Source organism: Perna viridis, chromosome 2 (genome assembly GCF_037379345.1).
Source record: "Perna viridis isolate PV_CMFRI_1.1 ecotype Kerala chromosome 2, ASM3737934v1, whole genome shotgun sequence".
Lineage (NCBI taxonomy): Eukaryota > Metazoa > Mollusca > Bivalvia > Mytilida > Mytilidae > Perna > Perna viridis.
In genome coordinates, this window is record NC_142446.1 from 62,998,999 (window position 1) to 63,017,979 (window position 18,981).

The following is an 18,981-nucleotide window of genomic DNA, read 5'->3' on the forward strand; positions in this document are numbered from 1 at the left end:
TCGCATACAGTATTCTTTTTCGTATCTAAGTCTTGAAATTCCATGAAAATTTTTTTTTCTAGAATTACATTTCCATAGTGATGACCGTATTAATAACGATTTCCACCACATACAGTTTAGAAACTGGAATTGACAATGTGTAGACTTTTATGCCTTAAACATTGAGAAGTGTATACATTTGATAATAGAACTTGACTTTCTACTACTTTATCTTTCCTAGACTCATTTATATGTTTTCATAGCTCTAATGTTAATTATTTTTGACTTGAAATAAGACAATTTTTATAAAGCTTCATTAATTCTATCCTCAGTGGCCATTTGATGACCAGACAACATATTTTATCGCATAGATAACGTGCATCCCTACAATAACAGCCTACACATATCTGTCTCGTTGGTATAGCAATTTACACTGAGTTTATGATGGCAGTAAAATAGAGTTATCTCGCTTTTTGCGGCGTGCAAAGTTTTGTGATCATAACAGTTGTCTTAACCAATATATCGATTATCATATGCTTAGGTATTGTTCAGTAATGACCACTGTTTCATAGAATCAAGTAAATAAATGTCAATCAGTATCAAGTGGTTCTCTCCAATTGTCTGGTTCAAAGAATCTGACAAAAAAAGTTGTGTTGTGTCTACCCAATAATATTGATGTAGCCAAAGTCAAAGCTTACTCTTCACGCGATAAATAGTTTGAGTTTCATTTCATTGTTAGTATTTTTCATTCTTGTTTTGAAAAAGCATAAGTATCCTGTACGATTTCTGGGTTAAAGTTGATTTTTTATGATGAGTGTTAGTTCTCTTGTGACAAAATGACATCGTTTTTTTTGTTCGTTTTTATAATTATTGTCACATTTGAAACAATACATTCCGCAATGTAATAACGTCTTAAAGCGATATTTACTGGGTTTTTGTTTGTTTGTTTTTTTTTTTGTTTTTTGTTTGTTTGTTTTTTTGTTTGTCTTTTGTCTTTGTCAAGTAGAAATTATTCAAATTATTGCATGACTTCAATGAATCGTTTATTAATACTTACAAACAAAATATATTTCATTTATTTGTAACATTAATCGAAAAATTGTACTGTACATCCGAATGCATTAAAAATTTATATAAGTCAGTTTGGTTACAAGTTAAATGTTACCATGCAAAACGTAGGAAACAGATGTCGTGTACATGTCATGAGGAGTTTATGTTTAAATACATAAATTTAGTAAATTAGTTTTTAACAGTGGGTTTATCGTATGTATCACAGGTCGATTCCCGTGAGAAAGCTAATATCAAAAACTAATTGCCTTACATTCTGTTATCTGTTTATCGGTAAATTATAGATAACATTTTATTTTCGATTGTTTCTTTGTATGCTAAAAATACAATAATGAAACTTTTGACCTTGAAAAATAATACTTTCAAATATCAAATAGTCGGGATGAGTCAACGTCATTTAACTCCAATATGACGTCACGATTTTTACGCATGCATGGTTTTAAACTGACTTGTTATTTTTTGTATCAGGGTTAGTACGCTGTGACAAGCAATTATCGATCTGTGTACATTAACAGAAAATGTCACAAATTACAGATAAAGCAATGTCTCGTGACGTTAGGTGCATACTGAAAATGTATTTATCTGTTCAAATGTATATTATTTATTATCGGCATGACTAAACTCCATGTGACTTAAACTATATTACCATGTATAAACATTAATAACAATTATTATCCAAATACCCAAAATACGCTAATATGTCAAAAACTGACCAATTGAATCAAACCGGGCATCTATACGGGGCCAATATGAAAAAAAGGGCCAATATGGATCAAACCAGGCCAAATACGGCATCATAACTTTCGGTCGTTTGACTAGCCATTTTGAGTTTTGAATTGGATTTCATGAACTTTGATCACCAGGACTAAAAGCTGCATAAACACAAAACATATCTCTTTTATATAAAAAGGATATTTAAAACTGATTAATGCAAATAAACTTGCACGTTCTTGGTAAAATACGAAAACAACTGTTTTAGAAATCATCTAGTTGAGTTGATTAATAAAATTGTCAATAAATATGTAATTTCGTATTGGCCCTGTTATAGGTTTCTGTCAATCATATTGGCCTCGACAGCCATATTGGCCAATACGACCCCCTCGACCAATCTGGCAGACCTCTCAAACCTATAACAGGGCCAATATGAAATTACATATTTATTTACATATTATAATATAAACATGTAGACATATTTTCTCGGCAACAATGAAGAAACCTTTTTAGCTGGACATCTTAATGCTATGTGTGTTTTTATATGCTAAACTACTAAACATGAGCTTTTTTAGAAATTGTAATCAATGAGACCAAGATTCGGGCGGCAATCTAAATAATTTATAAGCCAATGATAAAGATTTAACAGAGAAGACAAACATACACAACAATGAACATGATATAACACGTACAAAGATACAAAGGTAATTGAGCAACTCGGACTGCACTGGAAAATGGTTTTATGGACCAGGTGCACCGGTTAGAGAAACATAGAAAGAAACTAAAAATGTATCTAAGGAATGAAAGGGAACGTATTACGAAAAGCTGTTTGACTACAACTATACAACTATACGGAAGATAGTCTGTAGTTACTATACAAAGAGATCGATCATCAATCAATCATAATTCCTTCTAGAAGAAAGAGCATTATGAAGCCAACCAAATTATGATTCTAGGGGTAATTACTGTGACCAAAGAAAGCAAACAAATCCAATTTTTCTGAATTGATTTCGAACAAATTGCCTCTCAGCTTCCATATCTTTTGCTATGAATATACTGAGAAAGTTTTTGTTCATATTGATTTTTGAAAATGCATTACTTAGTTTTTTCCCCTATATTTCTTTATTCATTTATTGTCTTCGTTTGTTTTCAGATTTTTTTGTAAACGTATGTCTTCGCCAATCATTACAAGAAGTAATGTGAATATTGTGTGCACAATACTGTACATGTTGTTATATACTACAAGAAAATATGCTATTTTTTATGTTCTGATATGAAACATCATATTTATGTGGCATGCTGCATGAAGGGAGATATCAAAATAAACGAACTAATAAACTCTTTAAAGTAGTCACAAGAATTAGTAAAGTAGGACAGTCATATAATAAGTGCCAATATCAATAAGAAAATCCGGAAAATTTGAAACCACCGCAATGGTCCTGCCTTGATACATGGATTCAGAAGAAAATGATTGAAATACACGGTTTAATAGCGCGTTAAACGCCGCTTCTGTTACTGTTTTTTTTTTTTTTTTTTGGGGGGGGGGGGGTGGGTATTTTGCAATACAATCTCACAGCATTCATTTGCAACGGGCACATCTAACTAATACAGTAAAACAGTACAGACGACTATTAATGATATTACGAAAATCTATCGTCTACAATCAATTTTGTCAGAAACAGAATATTTCACAATAAGATCTGGGTGTCGAACTTTAAATTTAAAGGCAGAGTGTGAGGCAGTTTATAACCTTGGTCCAAAGGCACGTCTCTCAGGCAACGATGGTGCATTCATTATTTACTAATTCTGGATTGGCCACTGATCTATTCTTTCACTTAATTCGTTTCCAAGAACCTTTTCACGTTAAAAAGTACTAATATGGGGTAAAGTTCCCATTGTGTGGTATATTTAGTATTGGGATGTTTCATGTGGTATAAGGGTTTCACATTGGAAAATCGTTATCTATTTATTTATTCATTTCTGATTTTTGCCATTATTTAAACATAAGTTTGAATGAAACAAAATTAAACTTTTAAGCTGAAAAAACTAATAGTGTATTATGATGAAAATTCCTACTGGAGTTCTATGGGGTACGGGATTATTTTTTCTTTTTGAGAATGTAGAATGGGGGTATCTGTTATAAATGGAAATTAAATGTTCGATAATTTTTCGTATTTTTTTTTTTTTTTTTTTGCAAATTAATAATAATGTTTTAATTACACCACTAAAATTTCGTTTAGTTTAAGTAGATAATAGTTTCATCAATTTTAATGAGAAAAAAAATCTGAAAGTCTGTTAGGTTATCAAAATCGTCATGACCACTGACAATGCCAGAATTGAAGCAGTACTCAAGCAGTACTCAATAATAAAAATTAACCTAAAAGACGGTAACAACGGAAAACCTTTACATGGTTTGTCATTTACCATTTTGATTTTGCTGATGAATAAGCAATGTATCAAATAGATGGGTTTAGTTGAAAATTTCGGACAACTAAACCAGTTATTATCCATAAATGTGAATTCATAATTCCTAAATTTCAAATGCCCAATTTGACATTCTTAATCTCTATCTTATCCAAATTCGTCATTTGTAATTTCCCAAATCAAAGTTTTCTTTTCGAAAGATCTCAACGGACAGTTATTATTTAGAAACTCCCTATTCCCTAGATGCTATTCATTATCGTCATTCCCAATTCCATTTTTCCTATCTCCCTTTTCCCAGTTCACCATTTATAAATCTCCAATTCCCTTTTACCAACATCTTTAATCCAAATTCACCATTCCTTAACACACAACTTCCACCTTATAAAATGCAATCTCCTTTTCTCCAAGTCTCCATGTCTGATCTTTAATATCGTAATCACCATTCGTAGTCTCCTCCCCATTCCAAGCACACCAATCAGCGGCTGAATATCTTTTAGTATGAAACGTTTATTATATGTCGACCTACTGACAATAAGTTAATATCTTATTCATCAAACCCGTTACTTACATGTATTAGTAAAGGAAATCAATCGTAACATCTATGAGAAAGTATTATGAATCCAAGCACGTTATGATTTGAATGGTAATTACAGTGACCAAAGAAGAAAAACAAACCCAATTTTCCATGAATTGATTTCGTGCAAATTGTCTCTGGCATATCAATCCTGAGTCCTTGCTTAGAATAAAAGTTTGAGTGTTTTTGGCAGTGTGTAACAATCGTGGACTGGGTGTGTATTTATCACATTTGATTCTGAAGTGTAATTACTATGAACATGATTAACTGACCTCTTTTTATTGATAAGTGGTCATTGCTAAAATGAACACCTAATTACTCACAATTAATTGGTGGTCACTACTGCAATGACAAGTGTTTGCCGTCAACTACAGGCAGAAATCATTGGTGGTCACTACTGCAATGCCAAGTGTTTGCCGTCAACTACAGGCAGAAATCATTGTATGATTTCATTAATGAAGCTTTGTCGTTGATTTCTGCTGCTTTATGACTTTTGATGCAAAATTATTTTGGGTTTGCGTCAATTTTTGTCTTGCAAGACCACGGTGTCATGGTGTATTAAGGAAGTAATAGATGGTTCTTAATTCATTAGGACTTATTTATATCTAAATTTCCTTTATATCACTTATTTACAGTGGAAGTTAAATGGAAATGGATACCATACGTCTGCAATTTTACTTTTATTTGTTTTAAAGTGATGTTTTGTTCTGAAGTATATCAAATGTGATGCCGATTAATTGTGTTCTGTTAACAGCAATGACATTCGAGAAAATTAAATTTTCTTATTTTCCAATAGAATTGGAGCCCAGAGTTATAAAGTAATTTTCTTTTATCCATTGAAGTTTTACGCGCTTAATGTAATGTCAGACGCGAATTCGTTTGGAAATAGAGAAACAGTTGTGATGAATATGTAAATGGATATTAGGCAGATTTCAGAACAATATGACACATATCAAGTTGTTGTTTCAGTTGATCTTTGCAATGCTATTCAAAGGATGTATAGCGCCCATCTTCATTCACCAATTTGCAAGTCGTCATGTTAAGATTTCTAAATGGAATATAACAGGTGCGATAATAGATTTTCCGAGGGAATCTGTACTTCATGCAGTTGGAGGACACTATGGAATCCCATTTGCGTCAAGTTCATTCAGATTTATGCCACCATCGGAAGTTGAAATGATTCAAATGTTCAATCAAAACAGGAACGAATCTTTGTCATGTCCTCAAATGAAATGGAAAGATAATATATTTGTGAATAATGAATTCTCAAAAGGTACACAGACTCATTTATGGCGAATCATGCAGTCAACATTGACTCAACAAGAATCCTGTCTTTTCTTAAATGTATTCGTCCCTCTTGTTGGTGAGTATGACAAATGTTTAGGGTTTCATGGTGTGTTTAACATCTGGTATCATTAAAGTTTTACCGTTTGCACTACTTACTTTCTGGGCATATCTTGTATGTCATTCTGATTAAAAAACACTTTGAAAAAGCCCCCTGAAAATCCAGTGAGTACCAATGTTGGAAGTATATAAATCTGTTTATTATTGCAAAGCATATTTAAGGCGTTTTAAGTATTTTTTTAAACATGAAGTGATGGATTTTGCAACGGTAATTAATTTGAAGTATGAATAATAGTTACCGTTTTTCCATAACGATAGGATAAATTTGGGTTGATGACTCCTTGATATAAAAGCTAAGGGCCAGACAACTGTTTGTCGTTTTTATATTAAAATTGGTACCTTTTCTCAATCTGCAATATTATTTTACCATCTGATTATGAGTAATCAAGGTAACCAATATTCTTGTGATAATCAAATAAATATATTCCAAGGATAAGACTAGACAGAGAACATGAGATCCTATATCTTTTCCGAGTCCTGTTTTCCCCTTGCACATATCCTGTCAGGTCCTTGTAGTTTTTACTTGTTTAATAGGTTTTTGGTTGGTATCTGAAAGTTATTTTTGGTCTTCTTTGTTTGAATGTTCTCCCTTGACTGTCGCATTTTTGGTCTTCATCGCCAATTGAACTTATTTACGCGACAATTGTAATATTTTACGCCTTTTTCTTTACTTGCTGTGAGATTACTTTTTATGTATCTTTCTTTGTTTCTCTTGGTTCGGGTTTGTTCTCTAATTTATGGTTTGGTATAAGAAAAGTGTCGATGAAAAGTGGGATATCAAAGTTGAGAAATCTATCGATGGAAACACGTTCCTGAATACTTAAACTGACATTGATCACACACATCACCAAATACAGTGATGAACTGAGATTTCCTGCAAGGATGAGCCGTCTTGCTTCTTGTATGTCACCAGTCGTGCTGCTCAATCAAGATTATATCAGGTAAAGATGAAGAAAATCCAGAACAAATTTAGTTCATTAGTCATAATGGAAATTATCAACTAGGCATAGGGAACGTGATGACTTCAGTCTTAGTGCAAGGTATCCCTAGTCTTATAGTTTCAGTGCGTGTCTAGTCCTTACAAGAAGTCTACCTAATGACAATGTGTTCTTGCATTTATAAACACATGAGCTGTGAAATGAAAATTCCATACGCAGAGTTAGAGCAAATATGTGAAGAATTATCTCCCATAAATAAGTATATACATAATACTTGGTGTGTTTAATAAAAGGCTTAAAACTACCCAATCATTATATCATTAACTTTTACTAAGTACATGTATACATACATGAACATCTACGGTAAATACATATTTAGTTGTATATGAAATGTTAGATCAATTCACTTGATCGGGTTAAAATGTCGGGAAAATACAAAACTCTGGGACAGCGCGAGCAAATTTAAAAAAAAAAAACCCAAAATACTTCATTTGTTGCTTATCACCATATCCGTTATTTTTTCCATTCGATACCTGATGCTACTTTCAATGATTTCAATGTATACATTTTATGTGCAGTAAGCATTTTCCATCTCGCACCATTAGAGAGTTCTATCCCTACAATTAATACATTGTAAAACATGCGTTATCACGTTAGATATATTGTATTTGCAATGCTTCTAAACTGAACGAATTTGATTGCAACATGAAGAAGGAATGGCTTTACCATCATGATATTTACATTCAGTAACATGCCCATTCATCATTCTAGTCTCACAATATAATGAAAGGTAAAACATTAAGTACGATACTTCCCTGTAGCAGGTGGTTTACTTCAGACTTTATTCAATTTAAAAGACAACATAATAAGTCGAGGGATTTGATTCAATATAGGTCGTGTACTTTTATGTAGTGCAACAGCCGTTTAGAGAATTTGTTTTCAGAAAGATACGTTGTGGAGGGCAAGCTAGTTATGACTAGTTAAACGATGTGGTTGAAATATCTTTGACTGCCGTAGAAGTAATTATTTTTTACACCTCCATACATACTATTGCTTTCAAAGGTTAAACGAAACTTGGCTTCACAACAGTTTCAACATTATTTCAGTATAAATTGTATATAATTATAAAGTATCTATTGAAAAAGAGTGTATATAAGCCATTTATAAGTTTCATCGATTGTTCTCAGAAATTACGGGTTTATAACTACTGGTTTTGAGTATTTGTACATCACGGAAAAGTAAACATTTGCAAACATCTCATATATCCAAGAAATAATCATTGTTTACAGTTTTATCTAATTACATGTATACAGTAGTTTCAACTGTAAATCTATTCCCACTAAATACTGATTTATTCCATCAGTCATGTATAGTGTATTTCTACCGTAATTTATCTGAATTTACCATGAGAAAATGGTGGATGTAAATATATACAAAAAACATCAATCATATATATTTCAAATTTCGATATGCTGTGTTTCAAGTAGTTTTCCTTCAAAGGCAACATGAAAATCAAATATATAGGAAATTATAAATCCAAAAATTAATTGTATACAAAAAGTTTTCAAAACCGAAACTATCGACATAGAAAGCCAAATCCACCAACGAGAGATTCTATCATGTGCAGTACAAGGAATGAAGCCGTAGTGGTTTAGATATTTTGCAATTTCTAATACTGCAAATTTTGTTAAATATTAAAAATTAAATTTGATATAATTCGGTCAGAAATAGTCCATTAGATTGGAGGGTCCACCGTCCACCCTCATCAACTTCATGGTAAGTTTCATGTTCCTGTATACCTCTCATTACCGAATCAATTAGTCGCCAAAGAATATTGTCGGATTATTTTTCAGTAAAGACCTATATTTGTACTCCACCGAGTCAAAAAGCGAAGGTTTTTGTAACTGAATTGTTCGATCGTCTTCTTGGGACATTTGTAAATAAACTAAACACGTTTAATAATAATAATAAAATGTGCAACACAAATAATATAGGTTTATATGACTTCAGTCTTAGTGCAAGGTATCCCTGTTCTTATAGTTTCAGTGCGTGCCGTCTAGTCCTTACAAGAAGGCTACCTAATGACAATGTGTTCTTGCATTTATAAACACATGAGCTGTGAAATGAAAATTCCATACGCAGAGTTAGAGCAAATATGTGAAGAATTATCTCCCATAAATAAGTATATACATAATACTTGGTGTGTTTAATAAAAGGCTTAAAACTACCCAATCATTATATCATTAACTTTTACTAAGTACATGTATACATATATGAACATCTACGGTAAATACATATATAATCTTTATTCAGTTAGTTACTCGAGACATTTGTTTTATCGTAGCTACATGGTATTTCCCACTTGTTTAAATGTACTATAAACAACTGAATCTTGATATTTGTACAATTAACGACCCTGTACTCTACACATAATTTAATAATTAATGTAATTATATCCGCTACATGATCAATTGAATAAAAACACCAGTTTGAAAAAAAAATGTAATTTGTAAACATGTAAATAATTTAGTTTTAGCTCATCTGCCAAAAGGCCATGTGAGCTATTGCTATCAGTCGTCGTTGTCCTCCGTCGTCGTTAACAATTCCTGATAACTCTTCTCCTCTTAAACGTCTTGACCAATTAGAAACAAACTTTGTTTAAATGTTTTTAGGGTATTTTGCATCGAACTTATGTGGTGATTTTTTATCCATCGCAAAACATGGCCGCTGTTACTAAGAGTAGAACACATGGGTCAGACAGAAGTTGTTCCTATATATCTCCAAAATACTGACTCTATCTACGGTCAATTTTATGTGTATTTAAGCCTGATGGAGTTAATTGTCCTTTTTTCAATTTTTGTCGCTATTTTTAACGTTATTACTCTCAAAAATGTTCTCTGAAACTGTTTCACCAATTTTAACCCAACTTAGTATGAATCTTTCTAAAGGTATTCTACGTATTCTATCGAAAAACAAAAGGGTCAGTCAGAATTTTTCTCATATATCTCCAAAACAGTAAGATTTAGCCAAATTCTTTCAAATACAGAAATGATTCTTATTATAAGCCTACAAAAGACGAGTCCTTGTTAGAGTCATTGCCCCTGAAAGACGAAAAATGGTAGTTTCTTTTAGTATACAGCCAATATCTTGAAAACTATCATGCGTAGAAAGGAACTCTCAATTAGTTAAATTATTCTAAAGCAAGGCCTACAAAATTCTGCAGGGAATCAAAGATGACGTACGACTCTTTGTTATAGTAATTGCCCTTGAAAGGCGAAATATGATGATTAAGCGGTTTTAAGCCAATATCTTGAAAAGTATATTAGAAAAAAAGGTTTCAATTGATGAAATAAGTCGAACCAAAGTCTTCTTTGAGTCATAATTTTAGATCAACTCCTTATAAGAGTTTTAGCCCTTGAAAGGCAAACGTATTTACCAGATGAGCGATTCAGGCTCATTGGGGCCTCTTGTTTACTATATTTAAGATTTATCTTTTATATTTAAATAAACGGAAAACACGATCTACGAAGTAACCTTTGTTAGAATCATACGCATTCTGTAATATGTGATACACCCCCAAAAAATGCTACCAATTTTAATTTTTGTGATCAAGTTGCTTTACTAATCTTTATAATGAGATGGAATTAAAGAAGATAACTCTTTCATTACAATCTGCCTGGTCTTAGGACATTGTAAAAAGTTTCTATTGTATCTCAGTGTCATTTACTGAGTTATCTTCTCTCATTTTGAATTAGTACAGTACTTTCCCTATAATTTTTATCTTCTAAGAACGAGGGTTATATGAAAAGCCACATTTAATTTCTGTTTACAATAACATTTCTAACAAAATATCAAATATAAAAAAAATATAACGAGAATAGGTTGTATGCTTACATACATTACATTACATTTTGTATGGTTCTTATCTGGAGTGCTACTTTATAAGTAAACAACAGGCAACTGTTTGAAGTTTAGTACTACTTAATAGCAGATTTAATTGTTATAAAGAAAGTGTAGATTCATTTGAAAACCAGAAAAAATGTACCTAATTACATAAACTAATTTGTCTTCCTTCCAAATCTTGTGAACTCTGATTCAGCTAATATAGTTTTCAAATTTGAAAGTGCAAATTGACCTACGTAGCCTTATATAATAATAAAGTACTGTTACTTTTCTCTACTGAATTATATGACAAGGCAGTATTAGGTTTCTGTCTCTGATTAGCGTGTTCAATCCATACAAAAACCCAAAATGCACTACATATGCCGTACTCAAATGATTGCTTTATTTGATTAAGTTCAAGTTTATGGAATTAGATGACTTACTTGTCTGGCTGGAGAAGGTTTCTATCTGAAGTACTTTTATTTTTTTTTCTTGCATTTTAACCAGACATTTAGATTTAGTGGTGTTATGTCAGTTAACAATGGGTGGTCGTTATTTTTACTTAACATACAAAATATAAAAGGTTTTAAATCCTTGACAGAGAGCTGAGGTTCTTGGTTGGTTAATGGTAAAGATTGAAAATTTGAAAAAAACGTTTCATTTATAGAAAATTTGATGAGAAAATGTTTCCAGTACCATTCACAACAGGCTAGTAAAATTCAATTGGAAGATTTTTGTCACCTCTTGTCACTCTACTCATATAGTGATATATCAATTAAAAGACTATCCTAATGCTCAATTTATTTAAATATTTGGTACGTCAATGGTAAGTTTTTTTTGTTTTGAATGTGAAATAAATAGTTCAAGATGACTACAGCCTATTTAATGCTTAGGAAAAAAAATAACTGTTGAGTATAAAACGTTGACTTTGTTGTTCCCTCTAAAATATATTTCAGGTACAAACCTTTACAGTATTACGATCGTGGCATCCAATTTATCTACGATCTTTGCAACGTTCACCAAGACCAAAGCATATACGTAGTATTTGCTTTGCTGTCATAATTGTCAGAACTAATGATTCAGAAAGTCACTGGGTCGGGAAATGATTTTGATGAATTAATTATAAACTCAACGACTAGTCCTGTGGAGGGTCATGGAGTCATGGTAGTTCCTTTCAATCAGGCTCATGCCGTTGGTGGGATATTTTATTAGGAAGATTGTAGTCTCCCAGACCACCATTTGTTTTACAGATTGTTTTTAGCCCAATTAGCATTTCATTTCTTTATTGATTGTACCGACATCAGCTCAGCGTTATGAATTAGTAGTGAAGGCTGTAAAATCAGTTTGTTTCTGTCAAAAAGTATAAACCCGTCTTCAAGAAAACTTTCGTAGATATATTCATTTGGATTGCTACAATAAAAATCTTGAAAAAGCGTTTGAAAATATTTCTTTTACAGCTGTCTGTATTTAGCAGCCGGATTGTAGTTCATTTACGATCAAGTTGATCATCAATTGCTTTTTCAGTTGTTTGCGGAAGTAATGAATTTTTGATTAACAGGAAATTGCAACATAAGGAAGATAGTACTAAATGAAGAAAACTGAACATAAATCTGGGTTTTGGCATTTATTTAGTGGTGGAAAATGATACAAAGCATGTTTTCTTGTAATATTTCATTTTGTATAAGGTACATAAAAAATTGACGTCCATAAGAGTCGATGATTAAAACGTCTCCTCATTATAAAAAATATGGTTTGAAATTGTTGTTATTTAAAGGACCATCAAAGTTATCACGATAACTTAGAGCAATAAACAAACAAAAAATAGAAAGTCAATGAACAAAGACTTTGTAATGGTTAACAAATCTTAGGGGAGAGCAAACAAAGTAACTGTACCCAAACAAATGCAATTATGAAGACCATATATCATCTTATCAATTTAGAAATTGATTTCAAAGGAAGTTGCGAATGGTGCAAATTACACCGATGTCAAGAGAACTGGAAGCTAAACAACAAAATACCAAAATACAAAAATACAAAAGCAAAAATCAAACAAACAAACAAAAAACATCGACAACAATATACACAAGCAAAAAAAACTCAAAACTCTTATATCGTTTTGCCTTCATGATACTAATATTTCATATTATTTATTGGGAAAAATAATTTTGTTAAGCTAGAATGTTCACAATTAAAAACATTAATGGTTGAAAAAGAATTCACTGTCAAGTCTTTCGCCTTTACCATTGTCATTATCGGCTGGTTAGGGTCTTTATTTTCTCTTAATCAGACTTTTTTGTACGTGTGTATTTCTTGTGTTCGATCGATTTTAGCCTAATCCTTAACTAATATAATGTTCCAAAGAACTATTTTAATTGCAGGAAATAATCAACTCGTATCTGCATTTCGAAGAAACTTGTTAATTTTCCAATAGCGTTCATTAACATGGATGTATATTTGTTGCATACAAATAAAGACCAATACTTGTCACTGCGATGTGATACTGCAAATTTTAAGGGTAACATAATTTTTGCATAGACTCTAAAATATTAAATTATTTCAATACGAATCAAAAAAACATCATAGTTACTAGATATAAGTGTTATGCACAGTGTAACAGATAGTCAACATTTTTTTTACCCTCGGCAATATAGGAATGGCGGCCATTTTGAATTGTCAATAAAGTCCGTCAAGAGCCCATATTATGACCTATTTTTTTAAAACCATGTATCAGTATTTTTTTTCTACGATTTTTTTTTGTAAGTTTAAACCGGGGCCATTTTTAAATGACGGCCGTGTATGAAATTTCGAAATGTTTGTGCACATCTATATATAGTGCAATCTTTTTGAGCCACGTTTACGTTAAATCCATTCAGACATTGTTCTCAAAAACATGGGCAACATCATTATTTAAAGTGTGGATCATCATCATAGTTGGAGGCAACTTAGCAAATAAATATAAATTTTATATAAAAAATAACAGTGCACTGCCTTGACGAAAATATGATGTACGAATGAGTCTTAGAACTGCGATTTAAAGCAAAGCGAATTCCAATTCAAAGTATTATGTTTCCCAATTGTGGTTTCGGAACATATTGTCTTTGTTCTAACTTTTATAACATCATCTTTCCCATATACTTTTCCCGAGTATCTTCTCAAAAACGGTCAAACGGATTGAAACTAAATTTGGCAAAAAAATAGGACACCATATGCAGATGTGCAATAACAATCTGATTTTTCAAACATGCGACGTTTAAAGAAAAATTCATTAAAAATGGGCGAAGAGATTTGATACTTGGTCATACAAGGTCATCACAAAGGTTTTCCGGTCAGTTATGTTGCAAAATACAAAAAGACCATCATTCCAAGATCACCACTGGTCAACAATAATTCATAGCGCAGTAGAAACTAACTTTGGGAACTCCTGTTTTAATTGGAACGCTTACGGAAAATATTTGTTGTGTCCAAAACGATAAATGCTAGTAATATGAAAGAAAAATATTTAAATTTGCCGGAATAATTTTTTTAAAAAGTAGCATAAAATTTAAGATAAAATATTTTTGAATCACTTGAACATTTGAGGTTAGGGTTTTGTTTTGATATACAGAACTATATTTGTTCGGCTGTGACGACGCATAGCTTTCGTTTTGAATTCGTTGACATTTTTTTATGTACGCATAGCTTTTTTTTGTATCCGTTGACATTTTTATGTAACTGACGAAGACGACGAGTTCTCCAAACATATTGCATATTCGTGATTATATCGTATTGACGACCATATATGAAAGACCAATCTGCCCGCGTTAAGAGTGAGCTGATTACGTTCATCGTGAAGTATGAAATGTCTAACAAGTGATACTGTATTTGCAAGCATCACACAAAAGTCGCAAAATACGAAAATAATAGGATTCAGCCAAATTATGAAGCCACCATTTAATTAAGGATGCCATATATACACTATATTGCAGTCATTTTGAAATAAATACAGTCGAACTTCACTTGCTCGAAATCGGATGGCTCGATTACCCGGGATTTCTCGAACACAATTCAAAGTACTCAAATTTTCTCCTATATAATCAATATAAACAACCTTGGATTTCTCGAACTTCGATTTCTCGAAAACTCGAACTGACTGGTCGGCCCGTTCGGTAATAAATCTCAGAGAATAAACCGCACTAACTCGTCAGCAATTTTGTCAGCTTGGGTAATATAAGGTGTGAAAAACTGAAACCCTATCATTAATCAGTGTCATTTTAGTTCATTACAGGTAATACTTATGTCATCACTAATTAGGTAGTTTTGATAAAACTGATTGAAGTTCGAGAATGTTCCGAAGTCAGTATGATGAAACCATGAAAGAAAATCGGATGAAAACAAATTATTGACCAATGAACCCGCACTCTGGACGTTTTTAAAAGAAAACACAGCATTTTTAATGTCCACAAATCAACATAATTTTCCGAAAGCGCATGGAAAAGATCCATGAACTAACACAACTTCGGAGGAAATAAGCAATTTCTAACGATAACGTCGAACTCGGTCCGGCAACGAAAGAAATCCGGAAATACACGAACTTCAATTTCTCGAACTCCCGATAACTCGAACACATTTCAATAGTCCCTTGGACTTCGAGCTACCGAGGTTTGACTGTAGCTGCTTTCAGACCAAAAATGAAGCAATCATTGAATAAAGAATGCAATGTTTACCCCATTTTGAAAAAAGGCTGCTTTCGAGAAAGAAAAAAAGACGCTAGTGAGGTTGAGAATAGCATTTTTGGTATTTTCATATAATTATATAGGGACACTAATTTCATTTTAAATTCGGTCGCCATTTTGAAATTCTGTATATAAGCCCTCTGTCCATGCTTGATTTTCTGCCCAAGTCTGGTTGAAATCGAATGGGCGGTCTCCGAGAATCGTCAGGACATCTCAACGTGCAGAAGAAGAACAAAGCAAAAGTCTTTGTTTTGGTGACTTAATTCTATTCAATAACATTCTAAAACGTCATCACTTTTGCAGTCAGAAAAAGCTCCATGCAGTACGCAGAACGGTCCTATTATTGAAAAATTGAAAAAATAACACATGAAATCCAGGTATAACATCCCCGTTTGTTATTAACACCGTGTGCCTGAATGAGCACTACTCATCACTATATCTGAAGTAAAATTCAAAGGGGCGCGGTATTGTGTCCGGTATGACAGAGGTATAGCACAGATTTGGACCTACCTTCAACTAATTTTATTTCAAGCATCATCACATAAACTAAATTAATGTCATTCAATAGGATGAATAAATCGTAGGTTCAATGTTACATCAATGTCAATTCTATAACATTTATCTCTAAAATGATTCAAGTTACGATTTTATGAAGGAATAGTAGCTATTACACCATTAGAGCATAGGATCATACTATTCATTTAGAAGTAATGAAATAATTGAATTTTTCAAAAATGATTTTACAGATGTATCATTTGCAATTTTCCTTTTGATTTGCTGTTTAAACTGAGTATTCAGTGATATTAAGTTACTTTTCGTGCATTTCTACAATAACAGTTTGCGGAAGTAAAAACAAATCATAGAAAATGTAGACCATTAAAAAGAAGAACTACAGCGTATGTCGTGCAGTTCAGGGATAATTATGAATATCACTATCCAAGAAAAATTAATATGAATTAATGTCATTAACAAAACATATTCATCTCTACAGAAACGTTTCAATAATGGACTGTAAGGATACAATAGCAAATGATTTAAATGGATCTTTGATCTGTTAAATGTATATTGTAACACTATGCATAGGGAAAAGCTTAAATAGACTCTCTATGTAGTAACCATGCAAATATCGTGATATTTTCAAATTTAAACACACCATTGTTCTGTTCCATGAGTAATCAAGGGAACCAAGGTTATAGGGTAATTAAAAGAATGCAAACCAGGGACAAAGACCAGACATGGAAAACAGACATACTCAACAAAGAACATAAAGTAACTAAAATCATACATACAAAGCAAAAAAAGTAAATGAGCAACTCGGACTCCACTAAAAACTGAGAGCATGGACCAGGTGCACCGGTAGGGTAAGCGCCCTCTGCTTTTCTAGAAACACTTGCCGAGTTGCTCATGAAAAGTCAAGTCCAATGTAGTGTTACACTCATTATGATGTTAGGTAGAAAAGAAATTGTTTTTGTATTCAAAATGGTAAAGTTTTTACCAAGTTACCTCACAAATTGCAACAACATTATGAACATATCACAGGTCATTTTCCCTTTATCTTAAAGTTTCTAATTCTGTGTATGCTATTTTATTCATTATTACCATTTACATAACTTATATCCCAGTATCTTTGTTTTAGAATGCAGAAGTTCAAGATTTCTAACTGATGATTTTTTTGTATTTTTTTATAAATGTACAATCATTGCCTCTGTTTTCGCTTAAAACCCTCACTATAGCTATGTTTATTTTTTTTTTGCATATACAAAAAAAGAAACATTAAAACAAAAATACAAAACAAAAAACAAACAAAAACACAATTAACTGTTAATCGAGTAAGTAGCCTTTTTGTATTAGTCTTATCTGAGTGAACAAAATCGCGAAAATGATTGCCTATGAACTTTCGAAAGGTTTATGATCCATGTTATCAAATGTTATAATGTAAATAATTATTGAAGAATTGTATAAAATAATCTCAATCAGTAAAATATTAAACGAATCTAATATCGTTACTGACAATTTACCAAAGATATAAATGTCATCATTTATGACTTCTCAATTCGTTGCAATTTGTTATACGTGTCACAAAGCACATTAAAAAAATACATCCAAATCGTCTTGGTCATTTTTACTAAAATACAGTGGTATTGAACAGATGATTAATTACATCGTAAAATATCATGGGATATCTACTCCCTACTACAAATAAAAACTAAATTGATATGAGTTTCTTATCATATACTTCATAATCCATCCACGTTTCTCTGCTGTAAGTCTAGTCCGTTTATAACTTTAACTGAATCTTTATTCCGAAATAAATCACCCAAACTACGGTCAGGTAATTCAATTACTAAAAAATAAAAGTAATGGGCATTGTCAGAAATTGTTATCAAAGACAGAAATAACATCAAACATTATATGGCTAAAATGGTTAGGAATAAATGATAAAATAGACGCGTCATATTGTGTTATTCGACCGTATTTGTTTTGGATCACAGCTGGGCCACCAATTTTTACATGACGGATGTTTGCGATAGTCGTCTCTGTGGGGAATTATTTTTGGGGTAATGTTACATGGAAAAGGAAAAAGTACTGATAAGAAATAAAAGGTAACAACGAAATTATCGAATTAAAAGGTAAAACAAAACACCTGATAATTAGATAATTTGGATTGCTTTTTTCCTGGGAGATATAAAAAAACATAGTTTAAATGATATATTTCTTTTAACATGTGGGATATCTATTCAAATTCGTCCTTTAGTATTTTTGTAAAAGAAAAATTTGGAAAAAGGTATTTAAAGGTATTTGCTTTAATATGTATTTTAATTGATTAAGTATAATATATTCTTAGAAATTGAGGGTTTCATACCTTACAGTGTACCGATAAGGGCATATTTACAGCATCAACGTCAATATGAGTGCATCACAAAGTTTAAATTCCTTGCAAATTTATGTGATTGAATGAGCTAAATACCGTCATCTTTTATCACTTTGATTTCAAAACATCACATTTGTTTTGTTGAGATGTTTTTGTTTTTGTGTGTGTTATTTGAACATTTCTACAATTAACCAAGAATGATTTCACATTTAAAAAATCTACCTCTAACTAACTTTTTAAACTTATCTTTACAGACCATTTTAATAATCAATTGTGTGGAATGTCTATTATGAGAAGGATCTAGTGATATGCTGATCGATTTCTGTTATTGAAGGTATTTTTCCGTTAGAATCCAAGGGCAGATATATTGGGTATGACATTTTCAAACTTTGCTCATTATAAATCTTGGAAGCTCCG

The 18,981-nt window shown here is 31.9% G+C and overlaps 1 protein-coding gene across 2 annotated transcripts in view; it reads left to right on the top strand.

The window, feature by feature from the left end:
- The window catches only part of LOC148626403 (neuroligin-4, X-linked-like), a 75,991-nt gene that overhangs the window by 11,771 nt on the left and 45,239 nt on the right, over positions 1-18,981 (top strand). Inside the window, exon 1 of one of the 2 annotated variants that reach the window (XM_088570370.1) lies at positions 5,911-6,119. The exons of the other annotated variant lie outside the window; for it this stretch is intronic. Within the exon in view, the coding sequence (XP_088426496.1) occupies positions 5,912-6,119 (208 nt within the window). The 5' untranslated portion in view covers position 5,911. Of the gene's footprint in view, positions 1-5,910; positions 6,120-18,981 lie in introns of those variants that run through there. 2 annotated transcript variants of the gene reach the window in all.